Here is a 26,386-nt window from a genome sequence, read left to right on the forward strand (position 1 = left end):
CTCAGAGCAATTTCAACATTAGGAAATGTAGCTCTGAATGCGTTCTCAACAAGAACTTTGTAGAATAACACTTCCTTTGGCATGTTGTCATTGTAATTTTCTTTGTAGAGATTAACAAAATCGAAGCAAACTGCACTAATTCATTACCAAGGCTAGGATCCATGTCATCCTTATATACTGTACGTGGATGACTGCAGCATAGCTGCGATCAGAATCATCCAGATGTTCCCTCTGACTAAGGAAGCAAAACCGTTCACAGACACTGTCTTAGGCACCTATTTTCTCTGTCAAGCATGTAAAACTAATCGATAACCAGAATGAAGCTTGCTGTATGGAACGTCTTTGGCGGACATCTGGACTTCCTGTGCTTGTCCGTAATCCAATGGATTGAGGCTCATATTTCTCACTCGAGGTTGATTACAAATGGACTAAATATCGACTTTGAATTGGGAGTATTTCTTGAAAACTAACCACTAATCTGGGACTGGTTTTCCACTCTCCAATACCCTGTTTGACTAGAAGGGGAATAAACATCTCTCCATATATAAAGAGTAGTTTCTGGTAAAGAATGCCAGTGTTTGCATAGATATCCTGTTCATTTTCCCCTTGTACTGATTGCACAACGTCTTGCTGTTTTTCTTTATATCAATTCCATTGGCAGCCATTATGCGTTTTTTTTCAATATTTTTTAAAGGGTAATGTGTATTATAGTAGTCATATGTTAATACTGATGTTTTATGTTTTAGATGGTTATTGTCATCGTTTCGTATGTATTGTGATGTAAGGTTCTTGTATTTGTTAGCTGTATTTTTAGAGCTATCCGATTGGTTGTAACAACCAATCACAGCCGCTGAATGGGTAAAAGTGTAAGCACCTATCAGATACCAGTATACCCCTGAGGAAGTGATGCACACGAAACGCATAGGGCCAGAGGTCAAGGTTTTTTTTCAGAGAAGTGCATGTGCAGTGTCTGGCATATATCCACCATCTATGAGTGGCTCCTTTCCCCCGGCGCGCATATCCGGTATGTGAGAACAGCTACGGAGCGCATACACAGCATCGTGACGGTCTGCAGATGTCCCCCTGTCATGGAGGAGGAAGCAGGAGCTGCTTTGCCACTGTTGGAACTAATTGCTTGTTTTGAACTGCTTTGTTGTAAGTAGGATTCTGGTTTTAACCACCAGATCATCTTCAACAAGTCATCTCCATTTTATGGAATATCAATGTCCTTTTATATTTAATTTGAATAAATTAGCTTAACTGTTACACAGTCTGGTTTGTTTATGTATTGAGTGTTCTTTGTTTTGTGTTCTATGTTTGTCAGTGTTATATGTTTTTTAATCAGCAGTGTAAACTATGATTTCTGTGTTTTAATTTCATATACCACGTGACGTTATCCACGAAGCTATCAAGTCGATCCCCATGCATAGGATTGGACTACCTATAAGGACTCCAACAATAATATTTGTACATTTGGACAAATCATTGAACTTTTTCTCTGAGGCGCCAATTTGTATCTGTGTTTTTTGAAGTGAAACTTCCTTAGTGGCACCTCATTCGTGATGGGGCAAAAAAGAATTGTGGAGACAGAAATGAAACGGATGTGACGTCAGTGCTGGCAGTTGAGGCCGGGCTGTGTTCTGGCTCAGCCCGACCCCAACACTGACATCACACCCGCTCCACAAATCAGATGCAGCGGCGGCGGCGATAGCCGCCGGCGCCGCTCCTAACGGCCGCTGCTCCCCCCACATGGCTGATGACATATGCGGCGGCGGCGATAGCCGCCGGCGCCGCTCCTAACGGCTGCCATTCCCCCCGCACATCCGCTGCCAAGCCGCGCATGCTCAGTAATCATGGGGACTGGAGGAAAGCGCAGAAGCGGTTGGCAGCGGCGCCGTTCCCCGCCCGCTGCCACGGCTTTAAACATGTGTTGCCGTTCCCCGTCTGCTGCCCGGGACAGCAGAGACCGCCCGACCGGGACAGCAGAGACCGCCCGACCGGGACAGCCCCCCCCCCCACCCTTTCCTAACCCGAATGGGACCTCCCTCCCAGCCCACACATGGGCCCGCCTAACTTCCACTACCGCTGCCATGCCGCGCATGCGCAGAAGCGGCTGGCAGCGGCGCCATTCAGCCCTCCAGTGACGCGGGCGTTTGCGGGCCCCCCAGGAAGCGGTGGTACAAAAATCTGGGCGCAACCCGTGCGGACCCCCCCCCCGGACCCCCCACACACTGACGGACCCCCCCGGACCCCCCACACACTGACGGACCCCCCCACACACTGACTGACCCCCCCCGGACCCCGCCACACACTGACAGATCCCCCCAGACCACCACACACACTGACTGACCCCCCCAGACCCCCACACACACTGACTGACCCCCCCAAACCCCCACACATACTGACTGACCACCCCAGACCCCCACACACACTGACTGACCCCCCAGAGACCCACACACACTGACTGACCCCCCCATACCCCCACACACACTGACTGACCCCCCCCAGACCCCCACACACACTGACTGACGCCCCAGACCCCCAAACACACTGACTGACCACCCCAGACCCCCACACACACTGACTGACCCCCCCAGACCCCCACACACACTGACTGACCCCCCCAGACCCCCACACACACTGACTGACCCCCCCAGACCCCCACACACACTGACTGACCCCCCCAGACCCCCACACACACTGACTGACCCCCCCCAGACCCCCACACACACTGACTGACCCCCCCAGACCCCCACACACACTGACTAACCCCCCAGACCCCCACACACACTGACTGAACCCCCCGGACACCCACACACACTGACTGAACCCCCCAGACCCCCACACACACTGAATGAACCCCCCAGACCCCCACACACACTGCCTGACCCCCCCAGACCCCCACACACACTGACTGACCCCCCCAGACCCCCACACACACTGACTGACCCCCCCAGACCCCCACACACACTGACTGACCCCCCCCAGACCCCCACACACACTGACTGACCCCCCCAGAACCCCACACACACTGACTAACCCCCCAGACCCCCACACACACTGACTGAACCCCCCGGACACCCACACACACTGACTGAACCCCCCAGACCCCCACACACACTGAATGAACCCCCCAGACCCCCACACACACTGCCTGACCCCCCCAGACCCCCACACACACTGACTGACCCCCCCACACACACTGACCCCCAGAGACCCACACTGACTGAACCCCCCAGACCCCCACACACACTGACTGACCCCCCCAGGCCCCCACACACACTGACTGACCCCCCCAGACCCCCACACACACTGACTGACCCTCCCAGACCCCCACACACACTGACTGAACCCCCAGGCCCCCACACACACTGACTGACCCCCCCAGACCCCCACACACACTGACTGAACCCCCCAGACCCCCCCACACACTGACTGAACCCCCCAGACCCCCACACACACTGACTGAACCCCCCAGACCCCCACACACACTGACTGAACCCCCCAGACCCCCACACACACTGACAGACCCCCACACACACTGCCTGACCCCCCCAGACCCCCACACACACTGACCCCCCCAGAGCCCCACACACACTGACTGACCCCCCCAGACCCCCACACACTGACCCCCCAGACCCCCACACACACTCACAGTCACACGCACACTCAGTCACACTCACACGCACACTCACAGTCACACGTACACTCAGTGACACTCACACTCAGTCACACTCACAGTCAGACGCACTCAGTCACACTCAGTCAGACGCACACGCACAGTCACACGCACACGCACAGTCACATGCACAGTCACACGCACACGCATAGTCACACGCACAGTCACACGCACAGTCACACGCACACGCTCAGTCACACGCGCACTCTCTGTCACACGCGCACTCTCTGTCACACGCGCACTCTCTGTCACACGCGCACTCTCTGTCACACGCGCACTCTCTGTCACACGCGCACTCTCTGTCACACGCGCACTCTCTGTCACACGCGCACTCTCTGTCACACGCGCACTCTCTGTCACACGCGCACTCTCTGTCACACGCGCACTCTCTGTCACACGCGCACTCTCTGTCACACGCGCACTCTCTGTCACACGCGCACTCTCTGTCACACGCGCACTCTCTGTCACACGCGCACTCTCTGTCACACGCGCACTCTCTGTCACACGCGCACTCTCTGTCACACGCGCACTCTCTGTCACACGCGCACTCTCTGTCACACGCGCACTCTCTGTCACACGCGCACTCTCTGTCACACGCGCACTCTCTGTCACACGCGCACTCTCTGTCACACGCGCACTCTCTGTCACACGCGCACTCTCTGTCACACGCGCACTCTCTGTCACACGCGCACTCTCTGTCACACGCGCACTCTCTGTCACACGCGCACTCTCTGTCACACGCGCACTCTCTGTCACACGCGCACTCTCTGTCACACGCGCACTCTCTGTCACACGCGCACTCTCTGTCACACGCGCACTCTCTGTCACACGCGCACTCTCTGTCACACGCGCACTCTCTGTCACACGCGCACTCTCTGTCACACGCGCACTCTCTGTCACACGCGCACTCTCTGTCACACGCGCACTCTCTGTCACACGCGCACTCTCTGTCACACGCGCACTCTCTGTCACACGCGCACTCTCTGTCACACGCGCACTCTCTGTCACACGCGCACTCTCTGTCACACGCGCACTCTCTGTCACACGCGCACTCTCTGTCACACGCGCACTCTCTGTCACACGCGCACTCTCTGTCACACGCGCACTCTCTGTCACACGCGCACTCTCTGTCACACGCGCACTCTCTGTCACACGCGCACTCTCTGTCACACGCGCACTCTCTGTCACACGCGCACTCTCTGTCACACGCGCACTCTCAGTCACACGCGCACTCTCAGTCACACGCGCACTCTCTGTCACACGCGCACTCTCTGTCACACGCGCACTCTCTGTCACACGCGCACTCTCTGTCACACGCGCACTCTCTGTCACACGCGCACTCTCTGTCACACGCGCACTCTCTGTCACACGCGCACTCTCAGTCACACGCGCACTCTCAGTCACACGCGCACTCTCAGTCACACGCGCACTCTCAGTCACACGCGCACTCTCAGTCACACGCGCACTCTCAGTCACACGCGCACTCTGTCACACGCGCACTCTCAGTCACACGCGCACTCTCAGTCACACGCGCACTCTGTCACACGCGCACTCTGTCACACGCGCACTCTGTCACACGCGCACTCTGTCACACGCGCACACTCTCAGTCACACGCGCACACTCTCAGTCACACGCGCACACTCTCAGTCACACGCGCACACTCTCAGTCACACGCGCACACTCTCAGTCACACGCACACTCTCAGTCACACACGCACACTCTCAGTCACACGCACACTCTCAGTCACACGCACACTCTCAGTCACACGCACACTCTCAGTCACACGCGGAATTCACACTTAGTGCAAATAGCTAATACAGGGGATGTGTGCCGAGCACGCGCATTCTAAGTCAAATTTATTTGCGTTTTGTCATTGAGATTGTATTTTGATTTTTTATTAAAACATCACCAACACCAACACAAATACAATTTCTGTGACAAAAGTCAAAGAAGTTTCACTTACTATGCGCGTGCACAGCACACACAGCTTTTTTTATTCCTCTTCTTTCCCCTCTACCCCCTATACTTTGACCTTTCCCATGGTGATATTAATTTTCTCATTGGCACATTGGCTATTGTTGCTATAATTTCAGTTTATTGCTAGTGTCATTAAAATTGTTCATTTTCACTACACTGGTATTCCTCAGCACCTTTAGCTGTGAGACAGACTGCTGGTACTGCCTTTGGTTTGTTAGGGTTGTGGTTCCTGTTAGTTATAACTCCCATTATAGCTAAATTGAATGTGCAGCACTTACCTGAACTGACAGATAACATGCAGGTAAGTACCCCTAAGCAGCAACCTGCTGCACGTAAGTACCACGAAGAACTTGGATTGTAAGCTCTTTGGGCAAGGGCTCCTTTTCCTATTGTTTAATGTCTGAAGAGCTTATTGCCATTGTGTAATAATATGTCACGTGTATCGTAAAGCGCCAAGTACCTGGATGGTGCTATTTACACACATACAGCAACCTGCTGCAGCTCGTACCACTAAGAGGAAACCGGCTGCTTTCAAATCTGAAGCCACAGCAGAGAAAGCGGACACAGTAGGACAGGCCAGGATACATGAAACAGTAACTTAATTCAGATTACCAGACTTTTATTACACAGCTTGATCTGGAGAAGAAGATCCGGCAATTTGAAAAGACTACTAGATATATTGACATATTTATATATTCTTTTAACATTCTTAAAAATGATGGAATGTATTTACAGAAATACACAAATAGCGTGGTAAAGCCTTATAAACCCCCTCTAGTTACACGTTTACAAGGTTTCAATTCCCAAACAGACCATCTTGTCAAAACTTTCTGTACAAGTCAGTTTCTAACCGTTCCCCCCCCAATTATACAAACATAATTTAAAAGCCGAACATGTCAATTCCGGCCAAGGCGTAACGCGTCTCTAATTCTAACTGTACGCAGCTCTGCGCCACTTGGATACACTGCATTTGTACTCATCGTTTCACCAAATCTTAACCTGGGGAATCTTCATTACAGGATTATAAGGGTCATTACAATAAGGCCCCCCCTTTCCAGAGTCCTTTTCATTTTTTCCATATTGTGTTCTGACTTTGTTCGGTCAGTATTACCTGGCAGCCCTACCTTATATATTTGAGTTTTCTTGGTGCCATTGTTTTATCTTATCATTAAAGTAAATTTATTGTTGTTTGTTTATTGAGCATAAGCGCTTTTTCAAGCGCCATCTTTCTTTATGCTGTCACTAGAGATTGAACAACATACTTTGTTTGTAGACATTCTCTTTGCCGTATCCTCATATTCATCAAACTTGTCTATCTGATGTCACAAATGTTCTCAAAGACTTCAGTGCTGTTACTGCAGACTGGAGAACCATATTTGAATCCTGTTTGTAATATTGAACATTTCCAAAACTTCACTCTAAAATGAAGCGTATAATGCAATTTCCAAACAGCACATATTTTCATTACGGCCGAACGGCTTCATTTCGAACCACATCCTTCTGCTCCTGGTCATTTAAGTTTGTGCTTTCTTTTCACATCCCTGCACAATCACTTTTGTCGCATCAGCTCTGCTAGAATGAGTTTCGCTTAAACTCTTAGGCGCATACAACTTTGTGTCTGCCCAAGACAATATTTTGGGCAAAATTGCATAACGAGGAGATGCCATGAAAGACACAGATTTGTTGGACTAACTCAAAGAAGCGTACAGCTGCAGGGCAAGTATTGGCCACCGTCTTCCCTACTAAATTAAGGTAATGATCACAACATGGCGTATAAAAGGACAATCTATTTTTTTCAAGTATGTGAGCTTGCAGTCCTCGATATTTGCAGCATCATATGACTGTCCACAACAGTTACTCATATCAATGTTGGGACAATCCAAGAACTCAAGCAGTGCATTAGCAAGAGCAGACCCAATGTGACCACAATTTGGCATGAATATCAAAGCTTTTGGTGATGCATTTTCCACGTAACCTATTACTATAGTCAACTGGTCAATATGAGCCTCGTCTGGGGTTGAATCAACGGACACAGAATAACACTTGGGCTCTTTTATTCTTGCAATTATGTTGTTCAGAACATGATCACCCATTAATCCAATCAGCTCTTCATATATTGTAAATGACAGGTAATTTGCATGACCGCTTCGTTTCTTTGCATGTATTTTGATGTGAGCAGAGATCATATCCAGCTAGAAGTTCCACAATACCAAGATAGTTACCATTTCTTGGTGATCCAACCACTTCATTATCACTCTGGAAAGCCAGTCCACGTTCAGCAATTCATTTTATGGTACTCACAACAAGCATGAGAGCTTTGTGCGACGATCCACTCAACTCCGCTTCTTGTTTTGACAAATCCTGGTAGATGCAACCAAATTCCTATCCACATATTGCCAAAACTCTTACAGCTTCCAAGTGATACTTTGAAGTCTCGTGTTCAGCCAACCGTTCACTTCCATGTTTCCAGTCGTAAACTCCAGTACTGGACTGCTTTACTTTATGTGTAGCCACTAGTTTACATATAGCAGTAGACTTTACCAGTAATTGGAGAGAGAAACAGCCAAGAGTGGTTAACAACCTCATTGTTCCAATTTGTTTGTTGAAATTAATTTGCACTACATTTTTAAACAAAATGCTTTCCACCTTCGGTCTGTTCTTCTTGGTGTACTAATGATCGCTCAAGCAATTTGCATTTGTAAAAGTTTTGCAAAATCGAAGGATCCTTTTTGGCCCAAACGTTTATCATATGCGGTCTTGATAATTCTGGACACAAGCCAATATCATTTTCAAAACATTGAAGTTTCTTTCCAGTTCCTTCTCGAAGTTCTGATTGATTATCATCACCTTCATTGGACTGTGTTTTTCGCCTGTTTGCTCACTTGTCTCACCAACACCAATAGTTTTTTTCAGTTACAGATGAAGGTGGAATTTCCGGTGTTTCTGTTTTGGCACCTTTTAAATAATTTGTTGTTGTTTCTTATCACTCTCTGCAGCTGATTTCCGTTTCGGTGCACCGCTTTCATGGACACACGAGATTCTGTCGGTCACTCATGTTTACCTAGAAAAATCAAATATTTGATAGCGTGTCCAAGCTGGATGCCTGGCAAATACACTTCATTATATGTTTAATCTTTTATTTAAATCTTTTTCAAGACACAAGTTTCCATCAAAGTTAGTGGTTATCGTTGTTGTGTTTGGATATGTTAAATAAAAGTAGAACTTTTATAACACTAATATAGAATCAGAAAACCAAACAGCAAGCAAATAAAAGATTACTGACCCTAAAAAGTGTCAGAATTTTGATTTTGCGAAGGTGATTCACTGGATACGTAGAAAAGTAGCATAGAATATATATATATATATATATATATATATATATATATATATATATATATTACATTATTATTCATTGACTATACTTCAAAAGTAGTTGAATTCAAGATCCGAAAATATGTAAGAAAAATTGGCTTTTATAAAATTATTTACTGTATGGAGGCCCCTGCTTTGTGAAGGCTTTGGGTGACCGACCCTTCTGCCCCCCTTTAAATACAGCCCTGTGACACTCCTGGTAATCCCCGACTCACACAAGGAGTGAATCCCAGTTCAGTGACTAGCGTTTCTACTTGTACAGGGATCCCTGGGGAAAATGAGATTCCAGCCAACTGCCGGGTCCATAGAATTCCCAGTAAGCACCCTAAGCACACAACACAATACGGAGTCTATCACAAATTACAGAAAACCACGTGGGCCAACACTCGGTCACGACAACAGTTATTTAACAAGGACTTAATCTAGAAGGGTACAGTACACAAAATATAATATACAGTCAGCAGCAGTCAGTCAGCAATAGCAAATAAAATGGGGGGAGGGAGTAGAAAAGGATGGTCTTTAAAACTTACAAGTAGTTCAGTCATAACCAATGGGTGTGGGATAGTTATTTGGGATGGTGCAGGGACAATGGGATTGCCGTACAGGCCAACGTACTCCAAAGAGATCTCAGCATCGAAATGTCTTTCCCTAAATTAATCTGAATCAAAGGGCCGTGCATGTGCTTTTTAAGGAATCTGGCCCCATTTGAACCTATGGGCTGGAGCTGCACCAATAAGGGCACTCACTCTTAGGAGAGGGGGCCAATCAGAGGACGCCATGCGAGAGTGACATAGCTCCGACGTTGACCAATCAGACGTCAGGGGCGGGCTTAGCAACTGGCCAATTCAGAGGCCACATTTTAGAAAACAAAGAACCCTCTCCCTGGTGCAAAAAACCTGTGCAGGGGGAGGCTGGGGGAGGCAGGGGTATCCTGGCCGGAAGATCCCCTGTGGATAATCTCAGACAGAGGGGACAAAGGGATCCCATGAATTTGTTTTCTTACCACACTGCCCCCTTCATCTTGCTCCTGCAGTGGGGTAGGAGAGCGGCAGGCAAAAGAGCCAGGATGCCATTGGCGGCCGGCAGGGACAATGCGGGAGAAAGTGCAGTCTCTTCTTTGGCCACCCAGGGTGGCTTGTTCCTACTCTCCGTCGTCGAGTGTCATCCCCCCCCCCCCCTCCCCTCCACATGTCAAGCGGAGCAGGGGGAGACCAGGTGCTAGCGCCATCAGGGACTTCTGTACTGCGAAGCGGAGAGGCGGCTCTGGGCTGCACGGAGGGGCTCCGAGGAGCCTCCTCCGTCACAGCGCTACGTGAGACTGAGCCTTTAAGTGACTTCGTTACCCTGAACAAAATATATTTATATTAATAGCAAATTAAAATACCACTTGGTTGTGAGCATATTCACATGTCTAAGACAGGTCTGCAACCCGGTCTTTCGCCATTATCTCTTACCATACAGTACTTCCACTCGGGTTTGCCACCTTCAACTGATGTCCAACCCGGAGAAAAAAATACAAATCCCTTTACTTGGTGCGGCGGCATCTCCCGGCATCCTGCTGCAACTCCCCCTCCAACTGCAGTGAACATGGCTGCGTGGCGTCAAATGACAACGTGTTGCCATGGCAACTGAACGCTACGTGACATGACGCTATGCGGTATCACATTGCCGTGGCGCCGTGTAGCGTCCCGTTGCCATGGCAACGCGACGTCATTTGACGCCACACAGCCATGTTCACTGCAGTTGGCGGGGGAGATGCACAAAAATAACGGAGAATGCCGGAGACGCCGCCACCACCCGGAGATTGACGGGGTAAACCTGTAGCCCGGAAGTACCCGGAGTCTTCGGGTCAGGAGCTTTGGGCGCATATGCAAATGTAATTTGCATACTGCTCAGGCAACATTCATATCTCCACAACTTTTGAGCCATACTTGCACCTATAAAGCCCCAAGTACATTGATTTAATGAGAAAACAGATTGAGTAGCTTATTATGCGGATAAAAAAAATCCATGCTTTTTAAAAACCTTTATATAAGCTCCTTTGCAGCTTCACAGAGGGGAATTGTTCAAAGGCACCACATACTTACAAGCAACACATACTGTAGGGATTCTGCAGCATACTGGGTTATGTTGTTTAAAGCTCAGTAAAAACATCACGTCTGTAGCTTGTTGACCAAGTCAAGTATCCATATCAAAGAAACTAAACTCATAGTGTGTGTAAGCAATTACAGTACAAGAGGCTGATTGTATAACAGAAGACTAACATCTTGCACATGAAGCACAGCACTGCAAATGACAGCTGACATATTAAGACACAAAGCTTACTGTACATAGACGTTTGGGACAGCTAAAAAAAATACTCTATTAGTCCACTGTAGAGAACCCATGTTCTTATTACATAAAAATAGATAGTTTGCACAAAGCACTTATTGAAGGCTTTCATTTTATTTCCATCCCGAGAAACAATTATAACACAAGACTTCGATTCACCAACCGAACCAATGAGTTTAGATTTTCAATGCCATAAAAAAAAAAAGGAGGAGACAGAACAATGTATGTACTGTTTTAAAAAGGTAATATCCCACTAAACATCACCAGATATTTGTTTGTTTTCATGTTCATTAGAACATGCATGAAAAAAGGTCTCCTTGGGACAGAGGTGACTCATGCCTAGCATGGTCACCTGTCTCGATTTTCAAAACTGAAGAGGTTAGCATCTCTCTCGGAGGAGCGCTGTCCTCATGGAAGGTGACCAACTGATTAATCATACCCTGAATTTTCAAAATGTTGATTTTATTGTTGAAGGCAAGAGAAAGATACACCCGCTCTACCTAATGTGACCTAGGCGGTCTTAGAAACAGGCCGGTGCAAATGGGCAAGGAGCTATATATCAAACAGAGAGAGAAACACTGTATGAAGCAAAGACAATAACATACAGATAAGGCCCTATATAATGCACTCAAGGTCTGTGGGAGAGAATGCCCTACTGAGTGAATAGTTGCAGTACAAAAGAGATAGTCTGGACCAGGTTGTGTAAGTAAATTGTTGTTTATTAAAAATATTTTATTAGGAATTATCTATTAAAATATAATGGAACCAGTCTAGTGTGGTGAGTATTGGAACTGAAAATGAAAGTATTCCATGCTGATACCCTGTTGGGGGTCTATAAATAGCAAGGTATACTAAATATATAACACCTGCACAATGGTAACCGTGCAGGTAAAAAGTCCAAGTGGGACTAAATAATCAGCACAATGAAAAACCAGAAGCACAGGTGGCCAATGCCTATTATAACGTGGCTAAAAGGGCTGCTTCTGATAAGTCATGATGTCACTGGATAGCCTATCAATCGAGGCACTCACAGGAACACTAGTGTGTCATTCAACAAATAACATATAGCATGTATTGCCTCACAGAAATATGTGATACTGTGGAAGTAATAACAGTTAAAGGGCAACAAGCAGTGCCAACTCAGCTAATTCAGCTACCCAACCCACGCATTTGTCCACTTATAACTGTGGTAAATATTGCAAGTGTGCACTTGTGTGTCTATATTCATTGTGTGGGTTCACATTCACCTCACACTGTTACTCAACACACTGCATGTTGCCCTTTAACTGTTATTACTTCCACAGTATCACATATTTCTGTGAGGCAATACATGCTATATGTTATTTGTTGAATGACACACTAGTGTTCCTGTGAGTGCCTCGATTGATAGGCTATCCAGTGATGTCATGACTTATCAGAAGCAGCCCTTTTAGCCACGTTATAATAGGCATTGGGCACCTGTGTTTCTGGTTTTTCATTGTGCTGATTATTTAGTCCCACTTGGACTTTTTACCTGCACGGTTACCATTGTGCAGGTGTTATATATTTAGTATACCTTGCTATTTATAGACCCCCAACGGGGTATCAGCATGGAAAACTTTCATTTTCAGTTCCAATACTCACCACACTAGACTGGTTCCATTATATTTTAATAGATAATTCCTAATAAAATATTTTTAATAAACAACAATTTACTTACACAACCTGGTCCAGACTATCACTCAGTAGGGCATTCTCTCCCACTGACCTTGAGTGCATTATATAGGGCCTTATCTGTATGTTAGTGTCTTTGCTTCATACAGTGTTTCTCTCTGTGTTTGTTTTATTGTTGAAATAAGACACCCTTTCAGACATACGCTTTAGGAATTAATTAACTTTTTAATTAAAACACGCATTACAGGATCTTCTGGCCCTGAAGTGGCGACAGTGAAAACTACAACATTACCTGAACATTGTCCAATTAATCTTGGATATCTCAGTCCTCCCATCTGTAACACAACATCCTTAGTGACGATAGCCCTGGGCTTTGAGAACCATCAACCATGCAACACATGGCTGTAAAAGTAATAAAGGACGGCAGCATTAACATCTGTGTTGCAAACACGTGAAGTGCTGCTTGACTATATAACTTCGAAACCCCGATCAGGCATAAGAAAGGCAAGAATTTGGGGATTTGGCAGTTGCGCACTGAAAATGTAGTACCATCAGTGATCATCGACTAAGATGGGCCGGAATTTAAAATAATGTTAGCTGTAATAAGAGGGGGGGTGCGCATATATTGAGTGGACTTGGAACAGGGGCCACTATCTGGGGTGGTGGGGTATGAGACATGAGGAGGCAGAGGTGAGCACAGAGGGGCAATGAGGGAACAATAAGACATGGGTCAGAAATGCAGGATTGTAGGAATTTCAGGGCATCCGAATAGGACCATAACCCTGGGGTATGGGGGTGGGGTACTCATGAGCCCTGGCCTTCAACACTTGGTGAGTTTCAGTGAAATGCACGCAGTCTCCACCACTACAACACATTCAAGGTTTGCCAGAGCGACGTACCCGAGCAAAGCTGAAAAAACAGGACTCGCTTGGGATAAAACCAAGCCTAGTAAGCAGATCTGTGGTGCACTCATAGGTATGACCACCAACGTGCTCACTAGGCTACAAGACTTGTTAGCTTGGCCAGGTATTGTTTTTGTATTTTAAAACATTACTGCTTCACTTATGAACATAGTTGTACTTGCCACCATCCTTTTCCCTTGTCAAATATACAAAGCATCATTATTGATAACTCTGTGTTAAAGTCTGCTTTCATATCCCAGCATTTGGAAGACCCCTCCTCTGCCTGCAATTTGAATACTCAGGAGGCTCTCCTGTACATGAGAGTGAAACAATATACACATTATACATAGATGCACATCTTTTATTAGGCAAACATGTTATTCTTGGACCATTGAAAAGGTATCATACCAGTATAAATAATAATTTCCTAGCCACCGGGTGACTTTACTCCATGCAACGCGTGAAACTACTGTATATTTCCCAACAAGTGATCTGATTAAAATTAGGCTTTTTCGGATGCTAGTGCTCATCAGGGATGACTGGTCTCGTAAGTAACAAAAGACAATGTACTGAAAGTTAACACTGCAAATTAAACTGACAGCACCTGTGATTCTGCTGCCTAAAGTAAACACATCCACAAGACTGTAGTTAGGCACAAATCATCACTTGTTAGATCTTGAGAATATCCAGAAGTTCGAAAACACTGGAAACTTAAAAAAAGAGAGGGGGAAATGTTCCTAAATCTATCTTTGTTTCTGTTAACTCTGTGTCTCACCCTGCTGGTCATTTTTGCTAGTTCACTTTTCTTTCTAGTACTACAGTAGTGACTTTTATCAGATGTTTCTAGAATAAAAATTTCCATCTTACGTAGGCTAGTCCCCACTTCGTTCAAATTAAAATTGCTCTCTCCATGGCATCCCCCGTAGTTGTTTCGGTGTATGTCTATATTGATAAGAGAACGTTTGAAGAGAAATTGTAATAACTCATAGAATTAAAAATAGAAAGTATCCAATTTCCAAACAGACACGCACCGCCTTCTCCTACAGAGAGAGCGAACTTCAGACCACCACATTGTAGAAGTGTTTTACAGCCATTTGCTAATTGGAGAATTGACAACTTAAAGATGCAACTAAAGGACTCCTTTGTTAAAAGACTTGGGATCAAAATGTAAAAGTTCACTAATAAATTGCAAGCCAAGTCGGGAAGAGTGCATGGTTTCTGAATTTGTTTTCCAGAAATGGATGGCCAATTGCTTTTCCCTAGCAGCATACTCCGAGTCCATACATTATTGAATGTTATGAAATGTTACTGATGCATTGTGTTATAGGTTTAGGTCTGAGCTCACCCAATTCTGTTTTGCTAAAAAATACAGAGAGAGAGAGAGAGATTCCGAAGCTGCAGGAACAGAACACACCGAAACTCCCATTTAAATCAATGTGAGTGTACGTGGGAGTGTCAATGGGACCAGCACTGATAATACTTTCTTGAATAAATCCCACTGCCTTTATACTGTGAACCATGTTCATATTATGGGATTGTGGGCTACTCAAACCTGCAAATGCTGCTCGAAATGAATACATCAGACCCACCTGCTCAGTTCCAAAATATACTTTGCCTTTCACCGAGGGATAGAGATGGGTGTAAATGTCAAAATCCATTCCCCGGGACGGGGTGTAAATGCTAAAATCCGTCAGCGCACTGGGTATTAAACAATCTGAGCGGATTAATCCAAATCCGCCATTGGAAACAATCTGGATGGATTTTTAAAACGTCGCATTCAGATTCTATATTGAATACAAAATCCGCACCACGGATTGTTAAAAATCTGCATTCTCCGCTCTCTTTCCCTCCCCCCCCACACCTCAGATTTAATCTGATTAACAACAGTCCAACCGTGGATTATTAATCCGCCATATGGATTGTCAGTGATGGAAAAGAAAGAACAAAAAAAAAAAAGGCAGATTGGCCTTTTTGAGACTGATCCACGGAAAGGAACCGGACAATCCATCTCTACCGAATGGAAAGGTTTAGATTAACGGTCAGATTTCAGAAGTGGGCAGTATGCAGTTAGTCGAGAACTGCCTTTGAATATATTTTTATTATTTAAAATTAAAATAGTGGAAATCCTATAAAGCATGTAGTTTGCAAGTTGTAATTCTATTTTTGGATACACCATGGTAATAATATTCTGTTTCAATGCTATACAAATAGTTTGTTTAGTTGCACCACACAATGACATGTCTAATGTATAATATTTTAAGGCATACAATGTGATGCAATGTGCCTCCAAGTTTCATGCAGTATTGAATGTAATTTCTGCTGGTATCCGGCTTTAATTGTTTCTCTATCTATTGTTGACATCCAACAGCACTCATGTTATATTAGATAAATAATTATAAGACCTTCTTCTACCCTTACAACTTTTACCCATTAAAGAAATTATTGTCTGATGTACTTTAGAGCAGCAATTGCCAGGAACCATTTTTTTGTGGTTAACCTTTATGTGATCCAGTCATTTCCCAGAGCCAGATCATTACTCAGCGCTGTTGCTCAGATATTTATATTTTTACATTCCAAGACAAGAGCACTCGTCCATGAGAACAATAAGGCTGCCCAGGTCATCCCCGTTCCAGCAGCAGAAGAAAGTTGTGACATAATCAAGAGATGACATTATGGCTGCTGTAGTCACCAATAGGGAGCCACATTGGATATGTTCTCGATCAACCAGCACAACTGAAACATTTCTAGAGCTGTGGATTCCTCGAAGGTTAATGCACTCCCAAAAAAATTTTTTTAGTACAATGTGGATTGCAGCTTTAAGATTTGAAACTAGAAGATATGTAAAAATCCATAGCTCAGAATTACTGAAAATGTTCATGCAATTAAGAACTGTAAAGCTGTAAAGATATGGAATGCCAAGGAGATTTCTTTTCACTGAAGAAGTTCATTATATTCAAATAGCACTTGTTGCAGACATCAACGATAAATGCCAAATTACAAATAATACCCTAAATTACAACTTCTGGGGTGATGGTTAAAATCAGTTACCTAATTGTTATGTTACCTACAGTAACTGTTATGTTGCCAGGTTTCGCCTTGTTATTAATGCACAAGGAAAACATCAATATTGAAAAACAGAAACCAAAGAGCAAAGTTCACTTCTTTACAAAATGATGCTCTCCCACAAATCAGACACAGGACTACTACTTGATTCTAAGAACAATTGAGCAAAAGTTAAAATAACTTGTTACACAGTCATCGACTGCTCAGTGAAAATAAAATATGGATATATGTGCCGTTTGTATTTGTCTATAGATCTCCTTCCTTAATGATCGTTGTCACAGTAGAATAGATGATTACACCGGGATTGCAAGCACCAGACAGAACGAAGTAGTTAAATAAACTTTTATTTCATCAGGAGCCAATAGAAGCATTTGGGATTTACGGGGGAAATCCTAGCTTGCTGGGCGCTGCCGTAGCTAGCTTACCCAGGATGTCTTCCACAGTCCACCTGTCTCAGGGTATCCCAGTACCTTGGGATGATAGCCACTCGCTTGCAGGTTCAAATCTCGCGCTATTCTCTGACATCAAGTTTGCTATGAACCTCAGAATAATGTGCAAGAATCTGTAATAATTTGTGGATTTCTGATCGGTGTCAGATAACATACTTACAGGGCCTCCATCTGAAACCATAGAGGACCGGGTGCCGACCAACCAGTTTAGAGATTGGCCAGCGACAACATTCAGAGAGTGAGGGCACACCTGAAACGGACCAATCAGGGCCCTGGAAGGGGACAGTGCCCAAGGACAGCCCACAGAGGCAGTCTTAAGGAGAGTGGAAAATTCAAACTGAGCAACGGAAATCGAGTCAGTGGGGCTAGGTCCCAGACCTCGGGTTCCCAGTTTCAGCCAGGTTTCAGCCTGGGATGAACAATGACTCCACTTTTGAAGTCTATTTTCCCCTAACCAGAGTCCACACCCTCCCTCCCTTCCCCAGAGTTCCCAAGCACTTCACCCAGCCCAAATTAGAATAGGGCCCAAATCTCCATTGTGTGCTGGTTAGGCTGAATAGATTATTAACCCACTACACAAGGGAGCCTTACAAATACACAAGGGAGCCTTACAAATACACAAGGGAGTCTTACAAATACACAACAGCACAGAAACATGGGGAATAAACAGTCTTGCAGGGGAACATTATATAAAGGGTGTCATGAAAATATCATGATATATATGTATTTTAATCCATATGGTGCTTCAGGGGTTAAAAAAAGGTACAACTTGGGTTTGAAAATACAGAATATTGGGTTTATAACAGGTCAAGAACTTTCCGGAATCTGGGATCTTCAATGAAGACTTCATTGGGGGGGGGGGGGTCTATCATGGATAGCCCACTAAAAAAGTGACACATGGGGTTTAGGGGGTCGTAAACACTTATCAGATACTATTCTCTCCACATCAAAGTTTGTGAATAATTACTGGTACATTCCAGAGAAAGGTGACCCACAAGGTAAGCTTCTGTGAAGGACTTTATTAAAAATGAGAATATCATGTGATTTCATCTCCTCTGCATAATAAGAGTTACAAATCTGTAGTCGTGTCACAGAGGGGGATGTACTGACACAAATCGTTAATAAGGGACAGATATTAATTTGTCGCTCAAATTAAGGGGTAAGACGGTCATGTCTAGTCTTGTTGCATCCGCCATGAGCGCCTGAATGTATTGATGTGATTCACAGTGTGTGTAAGTATTAGTTAAGTACAATTCCAAAGTAAGGGGAAACAGCATCAGGCGAGGAGAAACTTGCTTGCGCAGCCAACACAAACAATTAAGTACTGGTCTCCTCAAAGACAGAGACACAAAGTAGAGCTCTACTCACAAGTTCACAATGAAGCTCTCCATTAAATGGAGAATTGCATTTTGAACTTGTGAGTAGAGCTCTACTTTGTATTTCTATCTTTGAGATCTGCACTTTGAAGAAATTGTTTTAGTAGGAAAGTTATGAGTACATTTAGATATTGAAGATTAGTTTAAACGTCGTTTGTAAAGGTTTTTTTACTCTGTCATAAAACTGTCAATCTAACAGCTGATTTATGACAGGAGTGGACTTGTTGTTTCCATGGAGAAAGAAAGTATTTAAGTAATAGCAATGTATTATAGATTTAGATTTCAGAGGTGTGTTTGGACCAAACACGTTATATCTCATGTTCCTGAACCAGTGACCTCTCTGGGGAAAAATCTGTGGCATTTGGTAATTTATAGGGTTTTCGGTCTATGTTTATCCTTTTTATTTTGAGAGACTGTTCTGCATTTATTGTAATTGTATGTTCTTGTAATACCTTTTCTGTAATCTTAGCACTGTATTTTTATATATATTAGAACATTTAATAAGTGATGATTTGGGCTCTGAATGAACTGTTGCACACTCTGGAGAGAGTATTTACATTTTCGGACACATTTTGCTAAAACGGATATTTGTGTGTTAAAGTGCATCGATTTTCTATAATAAACAGGGACCTGGGACCCTGGCAAATAGGGGTTAATATTTACTCATTGTAGGTACCTTGCGCAGGCGAACAGGGAGGTGGCTAGACGAGCCATGTGTATTAAATCTGATTGCATATCTAAGTCACGTGCCCACTTGTGTGCTGTTCGTGACAGGTGGTATATGGGGACGGATTTAGGGGAGATGTTACTCATTTGAAGGACTTTTGCAAAGGTGTAGAGTGGGGCAGCTTGCGGGCTGTGTATTAACCCTTGCCTTGTGGAGGAAGATATTGTCAATTTGAGGGACCTTTGCAGAGGTCAAAAGTAGGATCGCTTGCGAGCGGAGTATGAACCCTTGTCCCGTAGTAGGTCACGTGCTCACATGTGTGCCGTGCGTGACAGAGGGTGTCAACCATTTTGGCTGCAATAAGATGGCCACATGAACCTATAATATACCGTCGTTAGCATCTTGATGGTTAGGGACAACCAGTGGGCTTAAGCTTTAATATACTTGCCAGGCTGCCCTTACCGTCACAATCATATCCGAATAAATACATTCAATGATTTGTATTCAATTTTCCCTACACAGCAGCACATGGGTGTTAGAAGTTGAAATTAACACGTTACTTAAGCAAATGTGATCTGGGAGTAATTTAAAATAACCGCCTCTTATACAACATATATTATATTTAATTTGGGACCTGGTATGTTTTTCCCTGGATTACCAACAATAATATAACAAGAAAATGGTGGTGATGATGGTTTTGCACTTCAATGGAGTTCTCCAATCTCTTCTTTGTCCAAGCCATGACCTCACCTTTCTTACTGTCCTCTCCCCTTCAACTGCTTGTAGGACAATGTAATGAGGGAGGGGTAATGTGTACAGTATACAATTCTGGAGGTAGTTTGCACTGTTTGAAACACAATTTAGGACCAATTTCCATCTATTCAACATGTATTTAAAGTATTGCACGAGCAACAACCCAAATACCTAAACAGGTTATATTTAATTAGGCGTGAAAAATGTGTAAATAATGCCAATTGTACATATACAATTGTAAATATATTAAAGACCTAACACTATGAATGTATTATATACAGTATCTGAAATACTCATTACCTACAACAGCTTCTGTGTCAGAGGGGGATGCATCACTTTGCATCTGTAACATGCCCATCTGGCAACTGTGAGGATCAAAACAGCAAGATGTGCTATATTATGACTCACAGCATCTGCCCATGAACAACATGTACTGTGCAAAGGACAGAAAAATACAGATGTATCTTACCTCGTTGTTTTTTCCAATCTCCATCTCTACTATGGCAACAGGAGTGTTTACTTGATCTGTGCGCCTGGACTGTGACTTCAGGTCTATTCTCCAGTTCATGGCCTTTAGAGTGCTTTCCCACCTGGTGTGCGTGATCATACGCTCCCGAATTTTGGCCTTGTGGTTCTTCCAAAATTTTGCAATAACTGCAGCCTGTTCTGCCGAGATTCCTCCTTGCTTTTTAGTCTGTGCGGTCAGGAAAGCATCAATCTGGTTCAAATCCATATCTGCAGACACTATAGACTAAAAAGAAAAGAAAGAAGTACTTCTTTAAAAAATAAACAAGATACATGTGTTGAGATCAACAATCATAGCTAGTTACAATTATGTTCCTAAATGTATATAATCAGTCATTGTTAGAAAATAAAATAAACACAGTTTGCCATTGTTTCAACAAATAATTAACAAAGCCCTTTGGTGTAGATAATGAATGCTTTCCTGTGGTGGTGAGAGGGGTCAACCAACTGAATGTTGCAAATCAGAAGTCGATTGGCTGCCATAGTGATGCTGACGTAGGCGGCCGCATTTGTTAGGCACCTGGGTGTTAAAATGAGGGTGCAGGATTCAGTCAAGCTTCAGACCTGTGGTTTCACTGGTAACACAGTAACCTGGAAATAAAATAACTCCAAAGACAAGGATAAAGGGTATCAAACAGAATAAGTGAGCACAGGGCACTGCCTGCCAAGCTACTTTGGCTGCCCCCTGAGCTTCTAGCTTAATACACCATGCTGTTGCTTCACACAGTGCTTTCAGGTTAAGAGATCAGCCCGAGACACCGCGGCTTCAATTTACCTATACACACACTGTACACAGACACTGGAAAGCAGCAAAGGAAAAAGTTTAAAACAGGATGTGTCTTGTTGGGAAGGGTTTTTAATAACATAGGCAAGCTGCTATTAGATGCTGGCCTGGCAGCCTAGAAATAAATCACTGTTGTGAACAGTAGTGGAAATTTACCAAGAATATTATTTGCCAAGAAGAGCAGGATTATCTTTAGCTAAATATTTTCAGAGAGCCTGCCAAGTATTTTTTCGATCAATGGAATCCAATTACCACTAAAGGAAAAACAGTTTCCCTTTTAATGGTTTCTGTGGGATAGTGTTATTTTTATTTTTTTGTCCTTTCAATGTAACAGAAGTAAATTACATTTACATTGATACCAATGATGATATTGTGTTATACATGAATAATTGAAATACCAGCTCATACTTACTGGGCAATTTTTAGTGTGTTAAAGAGGACCTTGAAGGGCAAGTCCCAATAGCGACAAATATTAGAACAGAAAACCAGTCTATCACATACTGTAGTGGCGAGAAAAAGTTTGTGAACCGCAATGATAATTATGGCAATTCCATAGTTTTTCCATGACAACATTCTTGAATCAAAACCAGTCTTTTCTTAAATATCCAAATCGGGTTTATATTAACCAATTCCATGTCTTTTGAAACAAATGATGTATGAATTAGACAAACAATAAGTAATTAAGAGTCAGGGTATGTGAAAAAGTAAGTGAAACTCTGGTTTTATCACCTATAATAAAGGGGATAATAAGAATCAGGTGTTTAAATAATTAGGTAAATCTTCAGGTGTGCGTTTGGGAGGCCCACCCCTATACAAAGATCAGAAACGTTGTGAGTTTGGTCTTCACCATACAGGTGTGTGGAAAAACGTCATGCCGTGATTAAAATAAATCTCTGAGGACCTCAGAACAGCCGTTATTGATGCGCATCACTCCAGAAAGAGTTACAAAACCATTTCTAAGGATTTGGGTCTCCACCAATCACCTGGCAGACAAATGGAGAAAGTTGAAGACGACAGTCACTCTAGAAAGGACCGGTCGTCCTACCAAAATCTCTCCAAGAACAAACCAGAAAATCATCCAGGAAGTCACAAAGAACCCTAGAGTAACATCCAAAGATCTGCAGGCCACTCTCGTCTTGGCTAATGTGAGTGTTTATGACTCAACTATCAGAAAAAGACTAGGCAGCAATGGTGTTAATGGAAGGATAGCTGGGAGGAAACCACTGCTGTATAAAAAGAATTAAAAAAAGGACATTGCTTCCATCTGAAGTTTGCCAAAGAGGACATAGATTACCCACAATACTTCTAAAACAAGGTAGAATTTTTTGGCCTCAATGAGAAACGCTATATTTGGCAAAAAAACAAAACTGCGTTCGTACAGAACCACCACATCTCAACCGTCAAGCATAGTGGTGGGAGTGTGATGAATTGGGGCTGCTTCGCTGCCTTAGGACCTGAACGGCTTGCCATCATTGACACTACCATGAATTCTGCATTATATCAGAAGATTCTAGAGAAGAATGTCAGGCTATCCCTCAATGAGCTGAAGTGACAGTGGGTCATACAGCAAGACAATGGCCCTAAACATTCAAGTAGATCTACAAAAGAATGGCTGCAGAAGAAGAAACTCCACATTTAGAATGGCCTAGTCAAAGTCCGGACCTAAACCCCATCAAGATGTTGTGGCAGGACTTGAAGTACGCTGTCCATGCAAGGAAGCCCTCAAATGTAACGAAGTTGAAGAAGTTCTGTAAGGAGAAATGGGCCAAAATTCCTCAAAACCGATGTGTGACTGACAAGCAGTTACAGGAAACGCTTAGTTGAAGTCATTGCTGCTCAAGGGGGCGCCACCAGGTACTGAACCTAAAGGTTCACATACTTTTTCACACATGGATATTGAATGTTAAATAATTTGTCGATAAATAAATGTTAAAAAGTATCATATTTTTGTGTTATTTGTTTAATCAGATTATCTTTATCTATTATTAGGACTTAGATTAAAATAGAATAACATTTAAGATTTGAAACGTGAAAATCCTAAATGGTTCACAAAATTATTCTTGGCACTGTAACTTCTATTGCATTTTTAACATTACCAGTATTCCCTATTTCTGCTAAACACAGTAACTTTACATTTAACATTAGTTTAATATTTAAACTTATGATTGATAGCTTTTTAGATTTCTGCATAGGCGTAGCTACAAACATCAGAAGACATAGAAAGCACAAAATGATGTGCTCTCCATGCACTAAAGGAAAGAACCCTACAGCCAGGGCCGCCGCCAAGGGGAGACAGCCAGGGCCGCCGACAGGGGGACAACAGCCAGGACAGGGCAATTGCCTAGTATGTAATGCATGGGTAGCCCTTTCCATTCAGCACAGGTGGTTCAGTGGAAGACTGAGCCACCTGTACTGACGCAGGGATATCCTGACCTGTTGATAGCCCTTGAGGACTGGAGTTGGCCACTGCTGAGGTAGGGAGTTAAAAGGGACACTTAATATTCGGATTTGATAGCCACGACAAATTTTTTTGCAGTTTAAAAATGATATTATAGGGCAGGGGTGCACACCGATTTTCTGGGATGGGGGAGGTCACGGCACTTAGAGGCCATGCGCACTTCCCCAAAGCATTTAAATTAAATGCATGGGGTCGTGCGCAAGGCGCAAGTTCCCTTACTTGGTCTCCGAAGGCTTCGGGTGGCGCGCCGCCAAATGACGCCGCCGGGTCACATGACGTTGCAGCGTCATTTGACGCCAGAGATAAGGTAAGAGGGGGGACACGAGCAGAGGGAAAAGCAGGCAGGGGGTGTATGGGAAAAGTTTGCGCACCCCTGTTATAGGGCATATGCATGGAGGCAGTTTTGGGACAAAAACATTTTTGCGGATATGTCAAAGATTCATTTAAAATGTGAATGTTTTCCTTGATGTATCTGGGGCCACATTGAAATGGACAAGAAGAGATCTCTTCGAGTAAAAAAATACAATGAAAAACAAACAAATTGGTTTAAGTCATTTACATCCACAAAAAGCAACATTAATCTGACATTATTGCATCAAAGAACAGTGCTAAACCTGACAAAACCACAAAAAGTAGATAAGATTTGTATTTTAATTATTTAGTGTGACTGTGATGGTTAACCAGACTCATTAATAAAATATCAAGCCCACTTGGTTACCCCTTATTCGTGTGTTGGGGTCCTAGAGTGTCAGCTCTTGGACCCAGATGTCCTAAATGCATTACTGTGACTGTATGCAAATTATGCGACATTAAAGATTTGTGTGTTTTGCCTTTCCTGGGATGCTGGGACCAGGAGATTTCTAGGCTGTGAGTTTCAGGGTAGGTTTGACGGAGAAACGTCTTTCAGATTGCGTCTATTTAGTGGGGTTCCAAAGTTACTGGAGACCTCAAAAATGCACCGCAGATTCAGGTTAGATTCCTGACTACATTAAAGCACAGTGCTCTGGTCAAAACCCTACCATGAAAAGCGTTCTTGCAACTCATCGCCAAGATCCCTGCTGCAGTATCGTCCAGACAAGGTAAATGGGTATGAAGGGGTTAAAAGATATCTGCAGGTATACACGGAGTCCTTAGTATAGCAGGGGCTCCCCAGTATAGCAGAGGTACCCAAATATATGCCCAGGAACCCTGAGCAGAGTATAGGGGTTCAACAGGTGCTCCAGCTATGTGATAAGGCTGAGCATGTTTCCAGTGTGTAAAAGTTTTAAAAAGTTATTTTTCTAATGTGTACCAAGAATGAGGCTAGTGAGGGTGGGTTAATTATACGCTCACCCCATCCCTGACACCAGAACAAAGACTTACATATTCTACCACACAAGAAAGGATACAGTATATTTTATTAAAGAATATTTAATAAGTATATGTACTGGTAACCTGTAAATAAACTGTGGGATTTCCAAGGCATGGCTACCAGGCTCGGTGCCTATGTGTCTGGGAGAAAGTCAGGACTTGAAAGCCTCAGGGATGCCAAGGTGTTAGAACAGGAGTGGTATTGCAGTTCTGCTTGAGTATTCACATCCTGGGCTAACACAGTTACCAGATGCTAGAGGTGTGAACCATTTGTTAGCAAGGAGGGCTAAATGGAGCACTGACATCATCAGCTCAAAGGGTCCATGAGGCCTAGCCCAGACTTAGTGGCATTGAGCCGGTGGGGGGCTTTGAATAGTGAATGAGCACATGCTCTCTCACTGTTCTGAAGCTAGAGGTACCAGGTTTTACAAACCTGGCAAAGTGTGTGAGTGGCCAGGGATGAAATTCCCACGCCACTGGTTATAGGGCAAGCTGTGGGACTGCCTGTCCTGAAGTGTATAAGACAGCTAGTCACCCTCCCAGAACTCTCTGTGCTGTTGTTCTTTCTTGGGTGTTCCATGTGGTTCTATGTTGTGCCAAGATTCCAGAAATCCAATTTGCCATAAGAGCAAGAACGAGTTGGACCGGGCCCAGAGACGCCTTGCTGCGATTGCAAGGAGGAAGGCTGCAGGATTTTTAAACCGGAATTATTTCTAAGTCCCCACTTCAGCACTGGGCTGTTATTTCCACTAGGAAAGTCAGTTTGTCAACCCCAGACCCCCCAGTAAGTAAGTATCTTTTTCTGTCTATTGTAATTCAATGTGTGTTTGCCTGTTCTTATGGAATAAATTACAATTGATTTTACTTATTGGCTTTGCTCAATGATATGATCCCGGTATAAAAATGTATTTTGCCTGGATCTCCCGTGACAGTGACTTCTGTAAATAAGAGATTGCATCTATTTAAAAATACATTAACTGTTAGTATTACATCACCTTGTATTATGCCACAAATTACATTGCAAATCTTATCTGTTGCATGAGAAT

At 44.0% G+C, this 26,386-nt stretch overlaps 1 protein-coding gene across 1 annotated transcript in view; it reads right to left on the bottom strand.

Annotated features, from left to right (window-relative positions):
- Positions 1-20,995, bottom strand: part of COMMD1 (copper metabolism domain containing 1) — a 99,843-nt gene extending 78,848 nt beyond the window's left edge. Inside the window, exon 1 of the mRNA XM_075584376.1 lies at positions 20,693-20,995. Coding sequence (XP_075440491.1) covers positions 20,693-20,956 — 264 coding nt within the window. The 5' untranslated portion in view covers positions 20,957-20,995. The remainder of the gene's footprint in view (positions 1-20,692) is intronic.
- Between the last annotated feature and the right edge of the window lie 5,391 nt (positions 20,996-26,386).

Source organism: Ascaphus truei, unplaced genomic scaffold (genome assembly GCF_040206685.1).
Source record: "Ascaphus truei isolate aAscTru1 unplaced genomic scaffold, aAscTru1.hap1 HAP1_SCAFFOLD_558, whole genome shotgun sequence".
Classification (NCBI taxonomy): domain Eukaryota; kingdom Metazoa; phylum Chordata; class Amphibia; order Anura; family Ascaphidae; genus Ascaphus; species Ascaphus truei.